The sequence below is a fragment of the Sarcophilus harrisii genome, chromosome 2, assembly GCF_902635505.1.
Source record: "Sarcophilus harrisii chromosome 2, mSarHar1.11, whole genome shotgun sequence".
Taxonomy (NCBI): domain Eukaryota; kingdom Metazoa; phylum Chordata; class Mammalia; order Dasyuromorphia; family Dasyuridae; genus Sarcophilus; species Sarcophilus harrisii.
Window position 1 is genome coordinate 24,993,677 of NC_045427.1, and position 27,794 is coordinate 25,021,470.

Here is a 27,794-nt window from a genome sequence, read left to right on the forward strand (position 1 = left end):
CTCAGGGCAAGACATTTAAACTCAATATGCTTCAGTTTCCTCAACTGTAAAATAGGGAAAATAATAAGATATAATTTTCAGGGATATTGAAGATTAACTGAGATTATACACACACACACATATCACTTAAGCCAAGTTTCTGGCACAGAGTTAATATTAATAAATTTCTTTTCAGTCCTTAGTCTCCATCAAAAAATATAACAGAATGCCTCCAGAAATAATTGGTTGCCACTCACCAGAAATATACGATGAATCACAAAATTTCAGTTATAAATAACCTTAGAAGCCATCTAGTTCAACTTATGAACTTAAAAGATTCCCCATGGCATTTTTGACAAATGTCTACTTACATATCTCCAGAGAAGAATAACCTGCTACCTCCTGAGGCAGCTCATTCCAAATTCTAGATATGAGCACTGGATAACCAACCATATGATAGGGGATTTTGTAGAGGCAATTGGTATTCAAGTAGGGTCTGTACTAAGTAGCCACTGAGGTACTATTCTAATACAGAGCTTCTGTGGCTCTGGGTTATTAAGAAAGTAACATAAAATGACAAAATTTAGTTTGGGGGGAGCAAAATGAAGGTGAGTCCAGTTCTAAAAATGCTTAAATACATTTCCAAAAAGACAGACAAAATACATTCCATTATTAGAAGTTATGGCTCAACTGATGAAATTTAAAATTAATTTAATTAAAATTACCGCTCTAAACCATGCATTATTTTGAAGACCTCTTATGAGCCCTTGATTAATGATATCTGTTTCTTCATGTCTTCCCTCTCATCTTTATAATGAAAGATTAACTTAAATTTTCTTTTGGAGTGGAGAGATTCATCTTTTACTGTTATATTTGTTTCTCATACTTTGCATAATTTTTCAGAACTATGTGAAATATATGTGGTTGTGGATAGTTATATTCAGAACTAAAGCATCATTATATGATGTGGAGGGATGATAATGATGGAGGGGGAGGAGATAAAAGGAAAGGAGAAGAATAAAAAAAAAGAAAAAGGAAGAGGAAAAACTGTTAAGGAGTAAGATAAGAAAGCAGTGGAGGAAAAATAAGTAGGAGGAAAGGAAAAGAAGGAAAGAGAGGAGGAGAAAGATGAAAAGAAAAAGAAAATTAAAAGAAGAATAGAAGAAGAATGAAAGAAGAAAATAGAAGGAGGAGGGAGCAGGAGGAGAAATAGGAAGAGGAGGAGCAAGAGGAGGAAGAATTGCATTTCTGTTTGATTTTATAGATTAGAAAACTGAGGCATTAGGAAAAAACATAATGTCCTAAAGCTGGGATTTGGATTTAGATCTGGCTCCGAAGCCAATGCTCTTCATCCTGGGCCTAATCTTGGTGCTTATTGACTCATTTTCCCAAATCCTGTCAAAAAAATTCACAAGATATCTATGGGGTGGCTCTACCAGGTAAAGATAAAGAATCACTACTAACATGGAATGCACATCCATTGAACAAAACTTAGACCTACTTATATTAGGTACCTGTGCCTTTGCACTCATGCCTCCTTTCTATATTCTTGATAGACTGAAACTGGAGCAGGATAATGGGGTATTTTCTCCCAAGTGCTAAAATTTAGAAAGTCCCTAACACATTATCCTGGAGCATGAATCCTTCCAGAGCACCATTCCACCAATCGTTCACTATAATGGGTACTCATTTAATAGTAAATGAACTCTGTTGATTATCCCAGGGCACATGAGTTTGACCCCAGTTCCAGCATGAAATTATTGCCAGATCATCCTCAAGTCATACCCAAGAATGTACTTATTCTCTCCTCAATGTTTAATAATCATATCCTTGGCAATTTCTTGAAAAACATAGAGGTTAAGGGGCTTTCCCAGAGTCACACAGATAGTATCAGATGGAGGATTTAAAATGAAGTCTTTCTGACTATCCATTATGGCAAGCTGCTGCTTCTTTGTGTTACATAGAAAGCACTTCGAAATGTTTATTTAATTGCAATTGTTGAAAAGACATTTGAAAAGTTAGAAGAGTGTGGAAAGACTCCAAAATCAACCATAAATATCACTCCCTACTTTGTTTTCCCAAATATTCATTTGTAATGATATGTCTTATGTCGTCTTTCTTCAAAGGCCTGATTTATTAGTTTAGTAACCACTTCCCTGTTGAGGATAATAGGCAGCTCCTAAATCAAATCTTGAAACTTTAATTATTAGCCCTTGTGATGTCATGGATTAATTGACATTCTGCTGAAATCTATGTATACCCTCTTAGAATGTTGTTTTAAATATTCTCTCCTTGGTCCTCTTCTCCCTATATATATTACTTCACTTGGAGATCTCAGCATATTCCATTCTGTACTGATAAATCTCTATGCCCGTGGTTCTCAAACTTTTGCTTTCAGTATCTTTATTCTATTAAAAATTATTGAGTATCTCTCCAAAGCATTTTGTTTATCTGGGTTATATTTATAGACATTTGCCATATTGAAAATAAAAACTATTTTTGAATTTGTAGACCCTTTAAAAGGGTTTCAGAGATCCCCAGGATTCTCTAGACCATACTTTGAGTACCGCTGCTATGATAATGATCCTTAGATTTATTTATATCATCCTAATATCTCTTCTAACCACCAATCTCTCCTTTCCAATGACCTATTGACCATTTCAAGTGGATGCCTCAAAGATATTAAAACTTAAAACATCCCAAGCTGAACTAATTTGTCCCCTTAAATCATGGGTGGGGAACTTTTTTTTTTTTCTGCCAAGGGCTGTTTGAATATGTATAACTTTATTTATGGCCATGCAAGATTATAGAATTCAAGCAGCGGGAGGTTGTTGTACCTAACTTTCAGTTCCTCATTGCCTGTGTTTGCCTTAACAAATTATTTAGGGCACCTTAAAAGGCCCAGGGGCTCAAAATACCCCATTCTGCACCTAAACCTCCCCCTCTTTTGTATATCCCTATTAATGGCATGGATAATATCATTCTTCCACTCACCCAAGTTTGCAAGGTAAGTGTCACTTCAGCTTCTAAATCCCCTCTCATCTAGTCATATTCAATCTATTTCTAGCCCTATCAATTGTACATATGTAAAATCTTTCATATGTATCCCCTTTTCTAGAACTACCACTACTCTTGCACCTATCCCTATCTTCTCACCCTTGAACTCTTTTAATATTTTACTGACTGGTCCCTCCACCTCAACTTTCTTCCCAATTCAGTGTATACTCCACTCCACTTTCAAATTAATTTTATTAAAACATCATTCTGGTCAACACCACATCCTCAAATTCAAAAATGTTCAATTAATGTTTACCATTTCCAGGATAAAATATAAAATCTTATATTTCATGCTCAAATCACTTAATTAATAATAGGCTCCTTATTATCTTTCCAGTCTTCTTATACCTTATTCACTATTATGGGGCAGAACTCTGAACTTAAAATAAGGATGTTTACAAGGTAATAACTAAGTGGAATTGATGAGAAAATGGTTATCTAGTTTAGCATGGTTCAGTATGATTGATTTAATCTTGCAACAAGTAATGGTTTCCTAGTGATATAATGATTGGTTTATACTCAGTGTGGAGCATATAAGCAGGGACTGAGAGCCACAGAGGACAAAAGTACTAGAAGCTCTTGGAGCCAAGGAGATAGAAATTCATTTCACCTTCAGTCAGGTTCCTGGTGGCTGGCCTGGCCTCCTGCACATCCCCCACTGAGACCAAGGCTGGTCTGAAAGGCTCTCCAGAAAGCTGCCCAGCCCCAGGAAGGAGATAATAAAGGATTTTGACTTTAACACCTGGTTGTTCTTGTGGTGATTACTGAATTGAAATGAAGGCTGCCCCAGAGGGCCCAAGAAAACCGAACAGAGAACATTACAATTCACCTCAATATATTCTGTGATTCAAAAACACTCAACTCTCAATTATTTGTTGCAAAATCAATCCATCTCCCAACTCTGAACATGGTTGTCCCCTGTGCCTGGAATTCTCTGCCTCCCCATCTTTCTAGAATTCCTTTAAGTCCCACCTAAAATCCAGTGTTCTACAGGGAAGCTTTTCCCATTCATTCATTTCTTTACTCCCTTTCCTCTGAGATTTAGCTCTAATTTATCCTTTCATTATCTTGTTTGTACATACTTCTTTGCATATCTCCTCTTCCAATAGACTGATTGCTCCTTGAGAATAAGGACTATCTTCTGCCTTTTTTTTTTTTTTTTTTGTAACCTTTGTTATTAACAAAACATTTGGCACAATGTTAGTCAATAGGAGAGGGGAGGAGGGCAAGAAAAAAAGGGGGGGTATATATTACCTTATTAAATTAAATTAAAATAGGATATATTACCTTATTAAATTAGATTAAAATAGTACATATTTTAAAAGAATAGCAAGTTGTACATAAGAGATTTTCAGTTTTCATGTACAATTATTTCTTTTTTCCATTCTACTATGTTATGAAAATGCTTGTTTTATTTCTTAAGTTTAGAATAAAATGATTTCCCCTAAAAGTCCTTAATAAATGCTTGTTGTATTGTTGCATTTTTTAAAAAATGTAATTTTCGTCCATTATGGACTTCCTAAAACTCTTCAAGGTCCTTAAGAACCTTGAAGAAGGAGAAATACTGTATTTCAATAGCAGGAATAAAAAATATGAGCAGGTAAGGCACAGTCCAAGGCAGATTTGAGAAGATAAAAAAATGAGGAAAATATTTTGACTGTAGTAATATCTACTGTAGTAGATATTAAGAGCAGTCAAGTGAAATAAAGCAAGAAAGGCAGGATTAGATTTAGATAACAGAAGGCTTAGATGAGAGGCTAAGAAAGTTGTCTTTTATCCTAGAGACAAGAGGAAACCACTGAAGATTTTTGAGCAAAGGAGTGATGTGGCAGGCACATGTATTGAATAACAGGGATAGGAAACACATGAAGAATTGAACAGATTTTTTGAGAAGAAGAGGTGGGGGATTCATAACAATGATCTCCTAGTGACTTTTAAATAGTTATTCAAGACCAACACTGATGAGAAATTGTGTGATGTGAGAAGAGTCCACCAAAAATGGATACATGGCTCAAAACAGAAAACTAGAGCTGGAACTACCAAAATCCAACTTCCACTCTCCACACTACTGCATGTGAACAGTGCTATTCACAATTTATTTAACTTCTCAAGGCAAAAACAAATGTTTTCCTTCTGATCGGGCAGGCACAGCCTTTATAAGTGCCAAGTGCTTTTGATGGTGAGAAAAATGGCAGGGAGCCATATTTAAAATGCAAAATTTGTTGATGATAATTAAGCCTTCATGGGAGTCCCCAAGGTTTACTTACCTATAATTGAAAAAATGCAAATGAAGACTGTTAATCAGTGGACTGGCCAACTATGATGCCTACTATCTACCTGAATGAATTAAAGAAGAATATGGCCAGATGAGTAAGCATCTGGGAGCCAATGAGAAGGGAGCTCCATTTTGGAATGGACTTTATCATAGTGTGATCTTGAACCCATATAAATTTTGGGGAAAGATGATTCAGTTTCATAATTGTTGGTCATAGAATCATAGATTTGAGTTAGAAAAAATGTCTGAAAGATCATGAGACTTAGGTGAAGAGAACTGTCCAACATTATGCAGAGGTAGTTATACCATCACAACTTGAGTTTATACACTTTGAACACTTTTCATAGCATTATAATGTCTCCTATGAGTATAGGGAACCATTAATGTATTAGAAAACTACTAGACTAGAAACCAAAGAGCACCAGATCCTCTAGTTTTTATTGCTAACTTGATTACTTTGGGCAAATCACTGCCTTTTCCTCAACTTTGGATTTAAGAAAGAAAGAAAGAATGAATGAATAAACAAAAGAAATGAAGAAAGAGAAGTAAAAATAAACAACCACACACATAAGCACCTCTCACGCTTGTGCTGAAGTAGAGTTACATACAAAGTAAGAACTCTAGACAAGATGACTTCTAAGGATATTCAAGTTGTGAGATTTTATGATTCCTCATTAGACTTTACATTTCAGTCCTTCAAGAACATCACAGATAAAAAGGTTCCTCTACTATGCAACATAAAACTTCTTTCATTCCATCTTAATTTAGGTGATACAATGGATATAGTGCTGTGTCTGCTATCAGGAAAACCTGAGTTTGATTCTGGCTTCAGACACTTGCTACCTCTGTTCCTTTTAGCAAGTCACTTACCACTGTTTGCATTAGTTTCCTTATCTCTAAATAAGTTGATAAAGAAAATGGCAAATAACGCCAGTATTTTTGCCAAGAGAACTCCAAATGGGGTCATAAAGAGTTGGACACAAATGAAACATTACTGAACAAGTATTAAGTAGATCAAAGTGAGCTTTTTGAAGGCAGAGACTATTTTTGTCTTATATCCTTGTATTCCCAGAGCCTAAGAGGCAGCGTGTTGTATAGTGAAGGATCGATCCACCACCCCCACTGTATATAAACAGACATAAATAATGAATGCGCTCTCTCTCTCTCTCTCTCTCTCTCTCTCTCTCTCTCTCTCACACACACATACACACACACAAAGAAAATTTCCAGAACCCTATATAGTAAATTAATAAATCTTTATTGGTTTAAAATGAATATCCCCAATAAAAGAATGATTAAAAGTATACTTGAAGTTATAGAAGCTAGCATCTCCTTATCTGATCTGACTATGACTGGATCAGCATAGCTTACTGAAAGCCAACATCTTCAAGAATGTTGAGGAGGCAGGAAGGGTCACTGAAAAAATCCCTAAATAAATGCCAAAATTTTAGACTTTCACAGAAGGCCAACATTGCCAAGAATGCTTCACTGAATCAAGCCTTAATTATTGTCCCAAAAGATAGAAAATATCCACCCTTTTTTGAGGAGCACAGTGTTGGGACTAGGAAAAGGAAAACAGAACATGACAGAGAGGGTTTTCTGTTAGAAAAAGGGAGCCATCGAACAATGACATCACTGTAATTACAGCCATTCTATTCCTATTCCTTTTATCAGATTCTTAATATTTCCTTGGACAAGGCAGAGGGCATGTCATACACTCATTTACAGGCTCCTATCTCTCCTGAAGAGCTTAAGATTATCACCTAGTACTTGATGCAAAATATCTACTTTGTGAAAAAAAAAAGTATAATTTCTTTGCTGTGGTAATCTGTAAGATATATCAAAAATATTCTTTTTTCTCCTCTATTCCTAAGTATGAATCCTAAATACTGCCTAATTGTCCTTTCCTTTGGTATAATGATAGAAACTTCTTTTCCCTAACTCCTTCCTTCACTGAACTACTAGAAATACACCTTGCCCAACCTCCTTGTATCTCATTTGTTTCTACATATATGTGTATGTGCTGTCTTCCCAAATCAGTTTGTAAATTCCTGTATGTAGGAGCTGATTCACTGTGTGCCTAGTACAGTGCCTGATGCTTCAGCACTGTTGTTAGACACGGAGCAAGTAGAATTTTTCAAAATGCTTTTTTTTAAAGTTGATTCATTGATGCAGATCATATCAAGTCAGGGTCCATGAAGAATGTACTGGAGGAAAATAAACTGCTATCCTGATCATGAAAAACTTTTATATGCTCTGGAGGGAAAGAAGGGGGAGAAAGAGAAAGAGACAGAGAGAGAAAGATAGACAGACAGATACACACACACAGAAAGAGAGAGAGAGAGAGAGAGAGAGAGAACTTGAGTATAAAAAGTGATAAATTTTGGGCTTTATTTGTAAATTCAATATCTGGTATAATGTCTTGTGGAATAATTACTTGATGAATATTTTTTGGCTGAGATTAGGTTGCATTGGTTGGATTGACTTAGACTAAGTCAAATTAGATTGTGTTTGACTGAATTGTGAATTGAATCATTTTGAGATTTGAGGCAGACTTAGCTAAGAACAGAGTCAAATGACTATCCTCCTAGAAATCAAGAGAGAATAATGAGCAGAGAGCTGGTCAACAGATGTAGATTAATTTTTTTATCTAAGAAATTCATAATATCATATACTTAAAACATTGAGGGTTGTTAGCTTAGTAATTTAATGTCACCCCTGACTATTAAGATCCAAGTATTGAAGGTGATATAATCCATATACAGATACTTTCTGAGATTTACATTAAGTATAAAGATTAGTCACTGTTCTTATGGAACTTCTAAACTGTATGTGTGGCAGTAAGTATAATTTGTAGAAAATTGAAGACTTAGAATGTTGGCCTATGTAACTCTGATTTTATTATCTATGTAACAGGGAGCTATTGGAGATTTTGGAGCTTAAATATTGCCTACAAATTTTTAGCACATGAAAAATTGCCTTCCTTTTAGTAGTCTTGTGAAGTTCCCAGTTATACAGTAAGAAATTAAAATTCAGAAAAAGTGAACAGATTTGTCAAATGTAACATGTTTCCAGACTCCAATTTCATAGTTCTTTGCATTGTATCACATTGCTTCCCAATGTTTTGGGAACATAATCTAGTTACAATATAGAGAGTGAAGTGAGTAGTGGAGAAATTGGAGGCCTTGGAAGTCCTCAGTGCATTCAGCCATAAAATGATATGTCTCATATAGTGAATGTAAAAGAAGAGCTGGAGGTGAGTGATCTTAAGTTTCTATATTTGAAACATGTAGGATTTTAGTGGGATGAGTACTTCTTTCACTAATAAGAATAGCAACATCTCTATAATAGAAGATGCTCTTCTAGATTGGCTGTTAAATGAAAAATTCATCGCTTTTTTCACAATTAAGCATCATAGCTAGGTTCTTTCTAATAGGATAGACCGATACAACATCTCTGATCCATGTCCAGAGACTTTTTGGTTCAAGTCAAGAAATGTGAGCTAAGATTTTTAGGTTGCATAAGTAATAAATATCAAAGGAAGGATATGAAAGTAATGTTTTTTAAAATTTTTTCTAGTCTTAGTGGCTTCATTTTTATATTCCAAATAGCTGGCATATAATATGTTTATAATAAATGTTTGTTGATTCATCAGTTGACCGAGTGAAGACTCTACCTTAGAAATTTAATCTATGTGTTCTTGGGAAAGTCACTTATTGTCTCTTTGCCTCAGTTTCATCATCTGTAAAATGTAAGGCATAAAGTAGTTGAAATTTGAAGTTCCTTCTAATTTGTCTTTTATGAGCTTCTGATTTTTTACATGATATAGTCTTTCTGAAATTATTCACCTGAATCATGACAGTTTTTTGTCTGATATCACCATTTACAATTTTTTTCTTTATTATAAGGCAACACCCATAGCTAGTCAGCTCTATGGATTACTAGAGCCCTTTAAAAATTTGGGATATTTCATAAATAACACAGAATATATATGATGTTCATATTTACCTCCTGGCAGCATACCTTGAAAATAATAGGCATATAATAAGTGATTATTGATTGAATGATCAATATGCACTCCATGAACCCTACAGAAAGTGGAGAGATAGCCATCTCCTGTCTTTTGTTGTAGATTATGAATGCCTATAAGGTAGAATATCATTTTGGCATATCTGATCTCACAAGGTATTATTATCCCCATTTTTCCCTCAGATGAGAACACTAAAGCTCATAGATCCTGATGTAATTTTCCCAAAGTAACTGGTACAGCTAGAAGAAACATCAGATTTGTAACCAGATGCCTAGGGTGCAAATGCTGCATCTGCATTTAGTATTTATGCTATCATCACTTAGACTCTCTTAGCCTCCATTGAAAATGAAAGGTTGATATAGATTGGATTGCCTTAGAAGATCTCTTAGGCTGAATCTAGATAATCTGAGCATTTGAACATTTAATCCAATATATAATATGGCCTCCATATTTTCTCAAAGATATGATTTTAGAAAAATTGGTTCTGGTGGCAATCAGACCTAGTGGATAGGATGCTGGGCTTACAGTCAGAAAGATTTGTTTTTAAATATTGCTTTTGATGCAAACTTGTGAAAAGCTTGAATAAATCACTTCACTTATTTCAGCTTTAGGCAACTTCATATGTCATAAATATTCTAGGAGTAAGTAAAGTTTTTGCCCATAATTCAGTAGAGACTGGAAGAAGAGGCTATTGATACATTGAAAATAGTCAAGCATATAGAGATAAGAGTCTCACATGTTTGTTCTTATCAATATTTTCTCTGTCACAACCCATTTGCATGAGTGCCTAAACTTATAAAAATGAGGAATGAGATTTTCCCATTACTCAAAATCCATTGAGAGCCACTCAAAATCACTAGACTCCTTAACCAAGTCAAAATAAATAGTCTACTCCTACAAGAGATAAAACTCTTTCAGTTCCCCTTCTCTACTTTAAAGTCATTTAAGTAAAATTCACAAGGTCTGCTTGTCTCACAAGTACCATCTAATGGCTGCTTACTCTTTTATTATGCTTCCCACAAGTCACTAAATCAATGATATTCGTCTCAGTAATAGCCTATCAAAGTATATCAGCACTTCAGTTGTTTTTGAGAAAAACTCAATGGTTTACCACATTGTATGGGATAGGACTTTTGAAACTTGCTATATTTAATTTAAAATAGACATCTTTTTGTATAGGTCTTAATAGACATAATCTTAAAGTGTTACAACTAATTTTATCAAGTAATGAAATAGAAACTGTGGAGTGGAGCACAGGGATAATTTTGGGGTCAGGAAATGTGACTGGTCTAAATGATCTATATTCTTGAGCCCTTCCCAGTTCTACCATTGTACAAGAAGATAGATATCACACAAATTCACAAAATGCATAGCTTAGTTGGAAAAGCAATGAATTTGGAGTCAAGAGATCCTGGATTCCAGTCCCACCTCTGTGATTTTGCTCAATTGTTTTCCTTTATTTAAATTTGATTTTTCATCTGTTATAGGAGAGAGTTAGGCCTCTAAGGTCCATTTTGGGCTTCCATTATATTTCTCTGCTGACAGTTCCACTCCAAATGTTCATGTGACTCTGTGTCCAATCTATGATAGAGCCTTCCAAGTTCATATTAGTCTGATTTGCCACAGTCAGACACACTATACTTTGACTTCAACATAGTGATATCATTTTGGTCCTCTTTTAGAACAAAGGACAGCAACCAAATAATCAAATTGCTCTCCCAGGCCTCTAAGATTTACTTTTTTAATAGATGATGGCAGCAATGTGCTTCTATAATTTTTTCTTCTACATACCCAGACCCATCCAGAAAGTTCACAATGATTGGGAATGGGGAAAAATAGATAAAATTGTTTGCCTATTAATGAAACCAACTGATATTGTGTGAAAAGACTCTAAATGATCTGACTTGTTGATAATAATTAATCTGACATTTATATAACACTTTAAAATTTACCAAGAGCTTCCTATATATAATAGCATGTGAGTTCTTCAACAAACCTAGTGAGCTATACATTAAAGGTATTACTGGAAGAAGCAGTCTGTGTGAAATGAGAAGAATAATGATTTTGAATTCTGAGGACTTGAATGTGAATTTTTGCTCTGCTACTCACTATCACTTTTTAAACTCCCTGACAATCACTATTTCTTTGGTTCTCCATTTCCCCATTTGTAAAATGAGAGGATGAGCACGCTCAGATCTCCTTCATTTCTAGATTTGTAATCTGTTGATACTTTTAAGAGTTCTCAATTTGGATTCCAAAAGACCTGACTTTGACTCCTGCCTGGGTTACTTACCATGGAAAAATCACTTCTTTGTACCCCGGTTTCCTCAGTTGTAAAATATGAGGCCTAAACTCTGACCTCTAAGGACCCTTCAATTCTAAGTCTATTGATCTAATGAACCTAAAATTTAGAAAGGAGTCAAATAAGTTTTCAAGTTTATACAAGGCAAAAGAATAATCCAGCTCTTTAAGCCAATACCTTCCTGAATCAAAATTTACTACTTAATTACTTCCCATGGAGACAATGTCCATTTGAACTGTTAGAATTTTTGATCTGTGGAAGAAATGTTGGGTTCTGATTTCACTCATTATTCTTTCTAAATCTTGTCATAACTCTGTGACTAAATCTTGTTATAACTCCATAACTATTGCCATTGTAATTCCTTTTTCTTGACTCACACAGCCAAGAAGATCAATTCAGCCCCATGTCATATCTGCCTTGTCTATTTTAATAGTCTTCTCATTTGTCTCTTGATCACAGATATCTTCCCACTAGCCTTCCCATTCTATTTTCCAAATATCTATCAAAGTGATTTTCCTCGATTGCAGATTTGAGACCATGTCACTCACCTGTTCAATAAACTCCAGTGCCTTTCATGTGCTTCTTAGAGGCCATATATAGTGTCCTCCATTAATTCAGAACAACTTTGGCTAATTTTCTTCTTGGGAAGCACAAGGCAAAGTATCTGAATAAAATGATAAGAAAAAAAAAACTGGAGGGGAGTTTGCCTGGAGTCATGAAGAAGCAAAGCATCAGAAACAAGATTTGAACTCCAAGCTTCTATATTCCAAGTGCCAGCACACTATCATGCTTGGAGGAACTAGACAGCACCAGTTTGAACCTGAAATCAGATTGAACTGAATTCAAATCTGACCTCAGATGCTTACTAGCTATGTATATCTGAGTAAACCACTTCACTTTTTTGACTCAGTTTCTCTCAAGTATAAAATGAAAAAATGAGAATAACAACATCATCTTAGCTTCCAGGATTTATGTGAGCATCAAATCACCTAAAACTTGGCATGTAATAGGCAGAACATAAATTGTTATTTGATTCCCTTATCTATCATCATCATTATAATCTGCTGTTGCTACTACTACAGATAAAAAATAATAGCCAAGATTTATATACCTCTAAAATATTTAATGTTTTAATAGGGTATCTGATTTGATGTTCTACTATGCCATAAACTTCAATCATCAACTTTGGTTCAACTTCTGAGAAGAGATTGGACCAGAAGATTCATTCTCAAGTTTGATCCATTATACTTATATCGTCTTAAAAAAAACTGACCTGAATTAATAACAAACTGCTGATATTAGCTTCTGAGCATTCAGTTCATTGAAAACTTAGAGCATTTCTTGGGTCATTAAGAAATCATGTCTTATCCAGGTCCACCTAGTTAGAATGTGGCAAACATAAGACTGGGACCCAGGTCTTCCTGATTTCTTCACTTTACCATGCTTCCCTTCAAGCCTTATAAGACATGGATTTTTTGACTGAACCTCATTATCACAGATGGAGAGAGCCATGAGAGCTCAAGAGGCATGATTAGGTCATAGAAATGTCCCTACATGAAAGGGTGGTATTATTTGCTCTGATGGAGATGAACTGTATTCTAAGCATATCTGCTTTGCAATCAACCCTTGCTGCAGGAGATTGGGGAGGAGAATATCTCAGAAACAACACTTCTAAAATCGGTTACAGGATAGCATGAGACCATCAAAGGCCATAAAGAGTCACAACCGAAATATGAAGAAAAATCTGATGTCTGTTCTTGAAAGCTTCTCCAACATATAATTTGTAGCAAAAACATAAAAATCCAAAAACAAAGGATTCGAACTGAATGCATTGGGAAGTTAAGAAAATATGAATAAATGACTTTTTTTTAAAGAAAAGTCCTTTCAAAAATAGAGACCATACAGGATTTTTTTTCTTAGCAATTGTTTAGCAGGAACAGAAGGGTCAAAATAAATATCTTCAAAAAATTAAGAGTTTTAATTGTCGGACTACCACACAGTAAAGCTATTGTGTACTTACTTTGTTTCAGGCAAATAGGTACTACTTAGATGAAATGGAATAGCTTATTTGAAGGATTCATCCTTGCAGTCCAGTTCTGGAGTATTTACAATACTGGATGGACTTGTAGCCAGAATGTTCTTTGAAACCTGATTCAGATATTTTCTTTCTTAACTTGGAGAATTAATTTAATCTTTCAGTACCCCAATTTCATTTTCTGTAAAATGGGTGAGATGATCCTTAGAGAATTAATTTTCAATACCCCAATTTCATTTTCTGTAAAATGGGTGAGATGATTTCTAGTAACTAAATCTGTTATCCTTTACAAAGAGAAAGAAGTAGAACATATAAACATAGGGATACAAACTAATTAAGAGAGGAGAAAGACCAATTAGAGAGAAAGAGACAGACCCCCACAGAGAGAGATACTAAGAGAAACAGGTGGGAGGTAACTTGGGGCATTAGTTGAATAAGGAAAAACCTTATGTAAGAAAGAATATTAATTTTATTTGGGCAAAACTTATTATTGGAAAAGACATCTTTAGCATATTCCATCATCAATGCTTTAGTTATTGAATATTATACACAATTTCCAATAAGATTTCTGAAAACCAGTTTCAGTCTATTGTGTGAATGTGTGTGTGTTTATGTGTGTGTGCATGCATGTATGCGCGTGTGTGTGTAACTTTTTCTCTTAAGAAAAAAGAATTGCTTGCTTTTTTCCCATAATGCCAGTCACGTGAATGGGTATAGTGATATGTCTTTTTAAAAAAAAACTCAACAGATGGAGACAGTCCTAGATAGGGCTCAATTAATTTCAATTCAATTCATATTGAGTACCCAACATATCAGATGATGTGCTAAAATGGGAATATAAAAGCAAAAATAATCTCTTCCCTCATGGAGTTTATAATCCCACCTATTGGGTGGGATTGTTTCTCTGCTTACAGATTTTCCTAGCTTATTTTAAATCCCAACTAAAATGCCATCTTCTAAAGGCAACTTTTTCAGACTCATATCTTGATTTTCTTCTGTTAATTATTTCCTATTTATAATCTATCAATACAGCTATTATGATTGTGTCTGTGTGTGTTTACCTTTTCCACATAAACTTCATTTGCAAATATTTTCCTTTTCTCTTCCCTATTGAGGTAAAAGAAAGGAAGGAAGGAAAAGAAAAAAAGAGGGAAGCAAGGAAGGAAGGAAAGGAAGGAAGGAAGGAAGGAAGAAAGGATAGATGGGAGGGATGGAGGGAGGGAGAGAGGAAGGAAGAAGGAAGAAAGAAGGGAAGGAGGAAGGAGAGAGGGAGGAAGAGAGGAGAGAAAGAGGGAGGGAAGATGGAAAGAGGGAGGGAGGGAGGGTGTGAGGAAGAAGAGAGAAGGAATGAAGGAAGGAAGAAAGGAGGGAGACAGAAAGAAGGGAGGAAGGAGGAAGGAGGAAAGAAGAAGGGAGGAAGGAAAGCGGGAGGGTGTGAAGAAGAAGGAAGAAAAAGAACAAAAGGAGCAAGAAAGAAAGGAAGGTGTGAAGGAACGATAGAAAGAAGGAAGATAGGAAGGATGAAAGGAAGGAAGGGAAGGAAAGAAGGAAGGAAGGGAAGGAAAGAAGGAAGGAAGGAAGGGAGAGAGGGAGGGAGGAAGGTGTGAGAGAAAAAGGGAGAGAAGGAAGGAAAGAAAGAAGGAAGGAAGGAAGGAAGGAAGGAAGGAGGGAAGGAAGGAAAAAAAGGTGTGAAAGAAGGATGAAAAGAAGGGTGGAAAGAAGGAAGGAAGGAATGAAGGAAGGGAGGAGGTTAGCCAAAGTGATGTACATATCTGTTGTCTCACATACATGTGGTATTCCACACTAAATAATCCTCTACCTCTGCAACAAACAGTATATGCTCTTATCCCTTCTTTCATACTGACACAAGACGTTATCATTATGGAACATTCAGGGTTTTGTTATTTTTTCGATTTGCATCATTGTAGACATTGTCTAAACTCTGCTATGAAATATATTTTAATTGGTCAGACTGATGGGTTTCTGGAAGTTTGCTATATTTGTGTTGATAAATTTATTGAGCCCAATCATGCCTATAAATTCCACAAGTGGCCTATTTGTGCTCATTCTCTTGATTTATGGAGATAGCAATATTCCCTGATCTCAACTGACCCCACCTGGCAGCACCACTAAATACTGCAGTCAATTTAGCATCTAAGCACTGTTTCCTGCTCTACAGATAGGCTCCTTTGCCTTTTGAGTCCTTGTGTCAATTGTCTACAGAGCCAACTGGAATAGATTCCTGGTCAAGAGTGTGTAATAAGAGGGTTTTTTGTCCCTTTTGACAACCATATTCTGTCCCTGGGCTAGGTCTGCAGGCTTACTTCCAACTTATCCATCAAACATATCTAGAATCTTTTTTTTTCCAAATTGGTTGTCATTATCTCTAGAAACCATTGAAGCACAATGGTCAAGCTACATATTGGCTCAGCTCTGGCTCTATAGACCCTTGTTCCCTCAGGCTCTATGCTGTAAAGCTTGTTGGATTATATTCCTGGCTGAATGACTCACTCTGCACTGTCTCAATTTTCTTCAAAGAATTTTTTCAGAGGACTGGTTAACTGAGTATATCTTAAGACAAGGCAAAGTATTATGCTCGCATGAGATCATTTGGGAAAATAACTAGTGGGCATAATAAGTATAGCACTAGCCTTGGAAAAATAGTAGGACCTGAGTTCAATTCCTGCCTCTAATAATTATTATGTTACCCTTGACAAGTCACTACCCCTTTTCGGTATCTTTTTCCTCATCAGTAAGAATAATTTGACTCAACATCCTCTGTCCCTTCCAGCTCCAATATCTATGATCTGAAAAAAAAAATATTTTGATTTTTAAAAAATTCAAAATCATATTTAAAAACAAATAAAGTTGTCTATATAAGTTGTCAAACTTAAATAGTTTGGCATCTTTTCTAGACTTTCTAATCTTCAAGAATTGCCAGTGTCACTGAGTGATTGAGTTGTCCAAGACTATTCAATCTTTATGTGTCAGAGACCAGACTTGAATCCAGATCATCCTCTTTATAAAATCAAATCTCTATCCATTAAATGACATGTCATTCCTCTATGGGTAAATTTTCTTTGTATTAAAATTTTATTTTTTATAAAAGTTTTTTTTATTTTTAAAATACATGCAAAGAGAGTTTTCAACCTTCACCCTTTCAGAACCTTGTATTCTAAATTGTGCTCCTTCTCTTTCTCTCACTCCCTTCCCCTAGGCAGCAAATAATCCAAAATAGGTTAAACATGTGCAGTTCTTCTAAATATATTACCCATTTGTCACGTTCATAAGAAAAATCAGTGTATTAAAATTTTAAAACAAAAAATGGTAATTAAAATGTTTTTCCCCAATATTACCATTCAAACTTATTCAGCTGTCTGGCATCTCACTCTCTGGATTTCATGAGTAATACTGTTTATAGGCAATATTCTAACCTCTTTCACCCCTACTCATTAAGCATGCTGGCTATTCCTCGCTGGCTATTTTTTCACCAGATTCTTGGGGTATCACTAAGGAGTTTCAAGTGTCTTCATAATGCTATTGCTCACAAGCATTCACCTGTAGCTCTCCTTACCCCCCAAATTATAGGGTGATAGTAATTATCCAACCAGATTTAATTAGGTTATAGAAAAGAATATTTAGTATAATAGTATTGTAAGGACAGCTGTCAAAGCAACTCTCATACTTGACTCAATTTACAAAGCACATGTGACAAAGAAATAACCCATAGATGTATCCAGAAATCCTTTCCTCCTCTTCATGAGGTACTGATCATGTTTCCTTTAAGTACGGTGCAATACATCTGCCAGGTCCTTATACAGTTTTGGATTTGTCATTCCTTAATATACTTCCAATTTAAATACTGTCATTACCAACTGCTGATTCAAGAACAAAGCTAGGATACTGATGGGGAGTCCAAGTGTTCCAACCTTTCAAAATTTGCATGATCATTAACTAAATAAGAGAAGTGGAGAGGAGAGTTTGGAGGGGAGAAGACAGAGAACCTCTCCTTTTCCCTAAATGATCTCTTCTGAGGAGATTGGCTGGAGGTGTCTCACATAAAACAAACCTGCTTGTGGAACATCAAATTCAGAATTAACTTGTTTTTATCTTAAGTTCCTCAAAGTTTGAAAGATTCTTCAACCACTCCTCATATGCTTCCTGTCTAGAATAATCTCATTTCACCCAATGACTTTTACCCCTTCTAAATCAACTAGGTATCTTTGCTTTTAATTTCTATTCCTTTGATTAGTGATTGATTTTTCAGAAATGTTCTCATAAGATTAAAGGCAGCAGGATATAAGAAGTTTTTAGTTACTTTAGTTGGTATTAGAGTAATTGCTTGATTCAAAAGATCCAAACTTATACATGTAATAAATGACAGTAAATCATACCTGGTCATTGCTAATGGGAAATATGTGCCAATCAATTAATCATTGACTCCGCTCATTATTTGGGGGGCTTTACAAATGACGATACCCTTCTTAAATCATAGCTACTGTATACATGTTATTTTTCCTCAGAATAGTCTAAGCTCCTTGAGCATAGGGTTCATCTTACTTCTGGATTTTTAGTTATTTCCTCCTCTTAGCATAATGCTTAAAATATAGTTGGTTCTTTTTTTAAAAATTCTGCTGCTTTGAGAAACAGTCACCACACACACAAAAAAAAGAGCAAATAAAAACACCACCTGCCTTAATCAAGTTATTTTGTACCTATCAATAAGACTCACAAAGAGGAATATGTTCAACACAATGGATGAACTTCACAAATTAAAATTTCGCTTTTGATAATAAGAAACGAAATGCAAAAAACCCTACATAAGTTTGAACTCATGGCTATAGGGCCAGGATAAATAATTGATGCAAAATTCTGACCTTGAGGAAGCCCTCTTTTCAGTTATTTGTCTTTTGATTGTTACCAGGATGTCACTTTGAAGAAATAAGAGAAAATGAAATCCAAGTCTATCCAGTCAGGGACTTGGCCATGTACTTTACTGAAAGCATGATGGGAAGGGGTGAGGGAAAACTTAGAAATGTGTTGACATATTAGCTTTGGGAGATGATTTATAGACTTACAATTGACTGCTTTTCCTGTCATTATGCATAATGGAGTATTGTCTCTACTTAGTAATCCTTAGAAGCCAGTTTAGACTTATGACTTGAGCATTCCAGACTTAATGTAAAAATGTGTATATTTCTAGGAATGTAAGTAAATTTGTATATAGTTGAATGGTTAGTGCAGAGTTGGACACAGACCTGTGACAGCTGTAGCATTTGGTGAAATTATTCTTGTAGAATATCCTGATATAATGTTTAGGTCTCAATGAGCGGGAGAGGCAATGCAGTGAGTTGAGATGGAAAGGGAATCAAGAGCAAGCTTGGGATGCAAGGATACATAGGTTTAAGGTCTTGATTTTATACAAATCTTTATTTACAGTATTTCTCTCAGCTCTCTAGTTTGTTTTATATCTTCTATTCTTCATTTACAACATTCTTTGTCAAACTCCAAGAGTTTTCATTGACTGTCCCCCATACCTAGAACTTTTTCCTTCCTCCTTCTTTCTGTCTCCTGGCTTTCTACAAGTCTCAGCTAGAATTGTACCTTCTGGTGAGACTTTCCATGATCTCCCTTAATGCTAATGCCTTCTCTCTGTAAAATATCACATCTAATTTATCTAATTCATATCTCATTTTACATATTGTGGGGTTTCTTTGTTTTTTATGTTGTCTACACAATTACACTGTGAGTTTTTTGAGAGCAGGGACTTGTTTGCTTTTTTTGTATCATCAGCACTCATAAGAGTATCTGACTCATAGTAAGAGAAAGAAGGGTTAAATATCCTTATATTTTGAAGGTTCGCTTATTTCAAAATACATGGTAGGAAAGAGAAGTGTCAGACTCACACAAAAGTCACCACTTTGATGCACTGATCTGGCTTTACATCCCAAATTGGTGGGAGGATTGAACTTAATGAGCATAATTCAATCATGAAGGATTTTTAAGTGCTTAATATATGTCAGGCACTTTCCTAGGGATTCCTGGGGAACAGAACAATCTCTGCTCTCAAGAAACTCACATTGTCAAGGGAGATAATGTATGAATGTCCAAGAATGTAAAGAATGAATATATATATATAGATAGATAGATAGATAGATATGAAATGTAGACAGAGTAAATAGTAAATACATGATAGGAATTCAGAGATCAGGAAATACTTGAAATTTACTTATGGGATTATGACAAGTCAAAGGTCAGGTGGGAATACATTGCAACTTGGCACTTCATAGGCACATAGATGGAAAAATGAGTTCCGTATATGAGAAACAGATGTTAGTCCCATTTTACTAGCCTGGATAGTGTGTAGGGAAGAATAATGATAGATAATAAGGTTGGAAATTTATGTCAGGGCCAGGTTATGAACCAAACAGTATTTTCTTGTTATGGGCCAGAACTCTGTACTTGAAACAAGGATTGTTACAAGGTGCTATCTCAGTGGAATGGATAAGACGATGGTTATCTAGTTTAGCATGGTGATTAATAGTTTTCTAGTTCAGTACATGTACATTTTCTATCTCTTAGGAATAGGAATAGGAATAGGAATAGGAATAGGAATAGGAATAGGAAACTCCCTATAAATCAGTTTTGGAGGAGAAGGTCCTAACAATTGGTGAGGGACAGGGAGGTGGGGAGAAAATAATCATGAAAAAGGTGATATATGAACCAAATCCTAGATGAACTATAGATTCTTAGAGGTTGATGTTAATTTTAGGCATGGAAAGGGATGGAGATGAGAGATGGTATATCATGTCTCGGAATTAGCCATGGTGACTAATATAGCCTAAACCACGCAGTGAAAAGAGAGGGGAAGTAGGCTGCAAAGAGATTTAAATGGTCTGACAAAAGGTTGTATTTGATTTTTGACATAATGGAAGCCATTGGATGTGAAGACCGAGTTAGCACCCCGGAGGCCTTAGAATCAGCCACAGTCAGGATAAGCAAAATTCCTCAGTCTTTATTCTTGGTCTTTAAAGGTAGAAGCGAATTGGATGGACACAGAATCTCCACGACCTCCTTCTTCCTCATCTACTGCCAAAGTGCCCTGGCTAATCTTACTCTACCTCCTAATCCCTCCTACAACTTTCTGTATACACTAATTATCGAGCCAGCATAGAATAGTGGAAAGGGTCATTTTCCAAGCATATGCTTATAGAGTCTTATCCAATCGGTAATTAGCCTTAAGTGCTTGGTTGTCTGACCTCAGTGCATTGACTCAAAAATTTCAGCCCTTTACAATTGGAGTTTGTAGGCTAAAGACATTACATGGACATCCACTTTAGGAAAAGAACTCCTGTGAGTATTTGTAAGATAGATGGTTAAGAGAGATGTGAAGCATGAAAAACAATTATAGGGCTATTACAATTACCTAATTAAGAAGTATTAAAACTCCAAACTAGACTGCTTCCTGTGAAGAGAAAAAGGAGTATATTGCAATGGTGGGGGGGGGGGCAGGGGGAGAGACCATAAGACTTGCCTACTGTTGGGATGTATCTCAAGTTTAAGGTGACTCCAAAGGGGATTCTTAAACTCTGTAACAAGAACAATGTTGGTGTCCACAATAGTAGCACAGTAATACAAAAGATGGGTGGAGATGGGAAGAAAAGATAATGAATTCTGTCTTGGACATGTTGAATATGAACTGATTATAGACATCCGTTTTAAATTCTCCAAAGGCAGTTGGGCATTTAAGATTGAAGTTCAAAAGAAAGACTTGGATTGGATATATAAATCTGGAAACCATCTGCATAGAGAAGATATTTAAGCACCCAAGAACTGCTATTACCCAAAGGGAATATGGAGAGAAAAGAGAAGAATCAGAATAGTGACTCCATAGTCAGAGTCCATAAACTGAATCAGTAAATTAATGGTTTTTAATGGGAACCTCAATGATAATCCAGTCTATGGTCACACTGATTATAACTTGCCAATGGCAGTTTGCCACGGTTAGCTTTTTATTTTATTTTGTTTTGCTTTGCTTTGTGTTCATGTTTTTTGTCCAAATGAGGGACTCAAGACTTGTTCAGATCATTTTCTATGGTTAAAACTAGAGAACCTATAGCCATATGTCATTATTTACTCTCAGGTCTACTCTGCCTCCATATCTAAGCTAGTAAGTGTGTTTCTACAAATCTCCTTTTATCTATTAGCAATCACTTGCATGGATATAAAACTCAACTGTTTAAAATGACTTTTCAGCTTCTACTAAGTACTAATGGTGCTTTTGATATGGTCCCTGTATCAGTGAGAACAGAAACACTTCAAGAGTCCTGATAGCCAAATCTTGTATCAGTATGAAACTTTTATAAGCTCAAAAGGGGGAGCTTTGTTAGCCAGTTAATATTTGGATCTATTAAAGACAGTTAAAATGCTTCCTTTTTACAGTCTCAATACACTGAGGGCTGAAAAGTATTGGAGGGTGGGGGAATGATAGAGGTGGGCAGCCTTTCCTTCATTATTGTTCTGTTTCTTCCAATCATAAGCTCCTCTTTTGGCAAAAGTGGGTTGCCTTCTCTGCTCCTTAATGGCAGAAATGCATCAGCCCCCTTCTGGATGTTTGACTTTGGATAACCCTTTATATTCCATTCTCTTGTCCCTTCCTCTAGCTGGATAGTGCCACATCCCTCATCCAGGCGGCCAAGAACTTGATGAATGCTGTGGTTCTCACTGTGAAAGCCTCCTACGTGGCCTCCACCAAATACCAGAAGGTCTACGGGACAGCTGCTGTGAACTCCCCTGTAGTGTCATGGAAGATGAAAGCTCCTGAGAAAAAGCCCTTAGTGAAGCGAGAAAAACCAGAAGAATACCAGACAAGAGTTAGACGAGGCTCTCAGAAGAAACACATTTCTCCTGTACAGGCGTTAAGTGAATTTAAAGCAATGGATTCCTTTTAGGACACTAGGCTTTACCAAGAAAGAAAGGGAAAAAAAAAGGTTTTCTTTTGTTTTCTTTTTCATTTTGTTTTGTTTCTAGATCCTTTTTGTATATGTACCTGCCGACTTATGTGCCTCTGGCATGGGGAAAAGTTAATGAACCAGTATCAGTTTGCATGTGACATGAGATCAGACCCAACTGAATAAAATCAACTAATGGGAAACGTGAACGGACAAGGCCATCTTGTCCCAAGCTGATAGGAAGCTACTCTTGAAATGTCTACGTAGAATTGGCCAAAGAATTCACATTTTAAAGTGTAAGGGAAGGGGAGGGAGGGGGAAGACAAATTTTGATCTCTCAAAGCCAAACTTTATGCATGCAAGAAACATTAGGTTGGCAGGTATATTGCTAAGTGAAAAGGCTGGGGTTGGGGGTGGTGGGGGTGATGGTAGAAAATTAAACTTGTATTGCTTCTGTTTCAGTGCAAAAAACAAATGTACTAGCCAATATGCTTACGTGTGTGGCCCACGGATCAAACGAGTTAATTTTGAGGTCATATCTTCATGATAGTATGTGAATTTTTAACATAGGGGAACCTAAATAATCCAGCTTCAAGTGCTTCTTTTAATTCATATTTTGTTCTTTATCTTCTAGTCCTGCTATGACTCTTGCTCATGTGATAAATTATTCCCATTCACTGACAAAAACTGCAATTGACTTTTGCCAATTGAAATTCTGATAGCAGCATTTGAAGCACAATATGGTGGCTGGCCTTTGCAATTTTGGTTATGATTTTATTTTTTGCTAGAAATAGAAGGCCCGATGGTGGAATGTTTAGAACTATGGAAATTTGAAAATGTGTGACAGTCTAGAGGCAAATCTATAGGTGTAGCTTGGAGTGCTGGTATCTACTATACCATTGTATCCACTAACTCTAAATAAACTCATTTAACCTGTAAGTTTGTGTGATGCTTTGTTATTTGTACCTAAGGACGTGTTCATGGGTGGCAGTTTCTTGAGTGTGGGAAGTAAAGAGGGAAAAACTAGATCCAGAAACGAGTGGTTCTAGTTTGATTCCTGGCTGATAAAATAGCAACTTAAAGTTTGTAAATACACTTTACATAAAATATTCCCTTTAATCTTCACCAAAAAATCTTATGAGGTGGTGCCATTTTCATCTCCGTTATACAAATAAATTCTAAAAGAGAGCATCGGATTTGTCCCAAGTGATAAAGCTAATGGAGATTTAGAGGCAGTATTTGAACTTAGGTCTTTTCAGCTTCAACACTATCTATTTCACTGACTGGCAGGCTAAATGTATTTGCCTCATTGGAATAGAAACTCCCTAAGAACAAGAATCATCTGACTTTTATATTTGCATCCTGTGTCTAAAAAAAGAGTATTTAAAAATAAGTATTTTTTAAAGTAAAAGGAATCCAACACTTCCTAGAGATGACTAGAAATATCAGTACATTGACCATTAATTATCTGTAGCATCCCTTCCCAGATATTATTAATATTCTGGAACAATCCTTTTCATTAAGCCAGGAGACTTGTTGTAAATCAACCCAACCTTAATTAAAAGTTTGAGGAATATACTTTTTTTCTTTGCTCACCCCCTCAAAACTATCTCCGGAAATTTTCCTTGGAATCTTTGAGACTATCTGAAGGTAATGATGTCCGAATACCAAGACAAGCTACAATTGATTGCCAACTGGTATATAAGGTGATGTAAGTCTGACCTTCCATCCTTCCAAATCAGGAATATTTCTGAGTCAGTCTAAATTAGGGAAGGCTCAGGAAATCACTAATTTCTTTCTCTAATATGCTAAATATGGCTCCTTTGAGAATCTTTCACAATTTCATTGGAACCATTCAAGACAATAGAGATTCCTTCCATGTTCATTTGGTCAGCCAGCTTCTTCCTAACAGCCATACCTTATTTTTAAATTATCTTTATTTCCCACTACGAGACTTTCAATTAAATAGTAATTTTCTTTTTTATTTAATCTACAACAAAATCTTTACTTGTTTCCTTACTACTAAAATTGGGATCCTGATAGTTTCATTGCTTCTTTCACAGACTTTTTAAACCTTAAGGACTTAAGTTTTTGTTCTTAAAAAAATATGCTAATTGAGAATATAAAGAGAGGAAGTTACTTTTAAGATCCTTAAATTCCAGACCTCTGTGTCTCCAGGGCCCTGAAAGGGCCACTTATAAAACCCCAACATCACATAGCTAGTAATTAGCAGATCTTTGAACTCTGACTCTGAATCAAATTTATCCTCCACTATGTCACACACCTTTCAGTATAACAAACTTAAATGCTTTTCTACAATCAGGGGGCTATGAAGAGTGCCTTTTGTAGAATCCATAGCATGTCACATTCACTTGTGAGAAAAAATGGACAATTTTAATTTTGTTTTCCATTCATTTTCAGATTTTATCCAAAGCTAGAATTTCATTTTATGAACAATCACATATAATGCTGAATCTATCCAAACCTTACCAATATGGGTTCTCATCAGGAAGCAGAAATCCAAACTGTTCCAAGCCAGCAAACTTAAAACATAACCACAGGTGGGATGAGGGAAAAGGATGGAAATCAAAGCCATGAAGGAAAGGAGCTGATTCTTGTGTCACCTGGTAGCTACTTACTTGAATTAGTTGTTATTTGCCACCTAGGTGTTGGTGCATGATTGAAGTTCTACAATCATTTGTCATTTCCCTCTAAATAAGGAACTTTCTAAATTTGGTGCTCTAGGGAAATGGCCCAGTTTCCTCACCCTAGTTACAGCTCTGCTCTCAGGTTATAACATCTCAAAGTTATCTTTTTTGTAATAAATCTACTTACTCTCTTACATCCCCAACCAATCTGTATAGGAAAAGTAGGCAAATATCTTCATGGCATGATTGATTTTATTATAAGATGAGTACTGCCAGATACTGTCAGGGCCTGATCCCAGGTAGTAGTACTTAGTTATATCATAGAGGGAAGAAAAATTAGTATTACTGTGGGACAATAAATGGCATCTTTCCCTCTTTGTTATCCTTTAAGTCTTCAATTTAAGCCTTTTCACATGGGACTTTCTAACGGAATCCTGTCCTTATAGTTACCTTTTGTTTTTGGCTGGGCCCCATTGCTACAACCTTCTAAGGCAACATTTTATTACTACAAATTACTCATATCCCAATCTCTTGGAATCATAAAAAGGCTCCTGCCCAAACATATCTTTCTTCAGGTTTGTCATCCTGAAAGTCTCCTTGTTTGTCAACACCCTTCGGTGCCTCCAGGAAGACCTTAGCAAATTAGAAACATTTTTCTCACATATTAATGCATCATCAGTCACACTTCAACATGGATCTATCCCAGTAGTGGGCTCTGATAGCATAAAGCAGGATGCTGAGGAGAGAGTGTGACACAGGGCAGAGACATTTTGATTCATAGGACAGAGTGGAAGAAAACACATAATCAAACAAGCTTAAGCCTGGAAGGAATCTTAGGCCTTTTAGACCAGAAGTTTTTAACCTAGGGCCAATGAGTGTGTGTATGTATACATGTGTGTGTTTAATAATATTTTAAATAATTGATTTCTAATCCTCTACACTTTATTATATTAAAAATTCATTCTTCTGTGAAGGGATCCATTGGCATTAGATTTTCTTCTCCCCTCCAAACCACCACCTACACCAATTTTATAAAGGGTAGGGAGTGACAAAGAAGACCTAGAAGACAGAATGATTCTTGCTGGACAATAGTAGTTGCTGGATTGAAGCTCATTTTTCATACTTATAAAAGAAGGGACCTGTCGAACTGATAAATAAGGTCCTAATAAGCTCTATATCAAAAATCTTATGATTCAATTCAATGCAGCGAGCATTTCTTAATGTGTCTATTGTCTAGCAGATGCCATGCTAGTGACTGTGGAAACAGGAACAAAAGGAAATAGTACTTGCTCTCAGATGATAATAAAAACAAGTAATATTTAAGTAGCATTTATATGCCTAACACTATGCTAAATGCTTTACAAATACTTCATTTGATCCTTACAACAACCCTGAAAGGTAAGTGATTTTATTATACAAGTTTTAGAAATGAAGAAACTGGGGCAGAGAAGTCGAGTGACTCAGTCAGGGTCACAAAGCTAGTAAGTATCTAAGGCTAGATTTGAACTCAGGTGTTCCTGACTGCAGGCAAAGAACACTGCAGTCTAACCACTGACAGTCTATGAGATGATCACATTTCAGGAAACTTGAATATCTGGAGTTATTGTGTTCAGGGAAAAGGGGCACAAAGCAAGGAAAAAAAAAAAAAAAAAGATGTGTTGGGGAAAGAGACGACTTGGAAAGGTTTCAATGACCAAAATATGCTGGTTTGTTTTCCATTTTGACCTAGAATAGATCCTCTTCAGGGCCATGATGAAGTGGAAAATGCAATTCAGCTTCAAAGAGAACACCCTGCTGGGGAAAAACAAATTAACTATCCATAACAGCAGCAATGGCAATCATAGAAATTCAACTCCTGTTGAAATGAAGGGGACAATCATGTGGCATAATGGAGAGCATTCAGGGCCTGGAGTCAGGAGGACCTAAGTTCAAATCTAGCTTCAGGTTATATAGTCCTGGTCAAGTCATTTAACCCCTTTGCTTCAGTTTCCACCTTTGTAAAATGAACTAGAGAAGGAAATGGCAAACTACCTCAGTATCTTCACAAACAAAACCCCAAATGGAGTCATGAAAAGCTGGGCACAACAGATGACTGAATAACAATAATTGAAATGAAACAAATTACAGCTTGATGTCCATCAAAATATTGTAATGATGAGGTGGCTTCAAAACAGGAATGGGCAGTCTAGGGATATTGAAGGTTCTCTACTGTGGAGGATTTATAGCAAATCTGGGGATTGCCACTTGAAAGATGTGCTAGGGTAAATTTTTTGGGGGTATACAAGCAACATAATCAGAAGATTATAGTTGTAGCAATGCAAATGGCAGCAGAGGGCATCAGGGGCAACCCCCTCATGAGACAGTTGAGTTAACAGAAATCCAGAAAGAGCAATCACTTGTCTCGATTACAAAGGTGAAAAGGAGTAGTGGAAGTATACAAAACCACACCATTTGACTAAATTGTTCTCTTTATACGATGTACTACCATAGTTAGCCACTGAGGTTCCTCCCAACACT

The 27,794-nt window shown here is 36.0% G+C and overlaps 1 protein-coding gene across 2 annotated transcripts in view; it reads left to right on the top strand.

Annotated features, from left to right (window-relative positions):
- CTNNA2 (catenin alpha 2) overlaps positions 1–23,568 on the top strand; it is a 1,447,481-nt gene extending 1,423,913 nt beyond the window's left edge. For both annotated transcript variants that reach the window (XM_031957116.1, XM_031957117.1), the window contains one exon: positions 22,342–23,568. In XM_031957116.1, coding sequence (XP_031812976.1) covers positions 22,342–22,629 — 288 coding nt within the window. In that variant the 3' untranslated portion in view covers positions 22,630–23,568. The remainder of the gene's footprint in view (positions 1–22,341) is intronic.
- Positions 23,569–27,794: the final 4,226 nt, after the last annotated feature.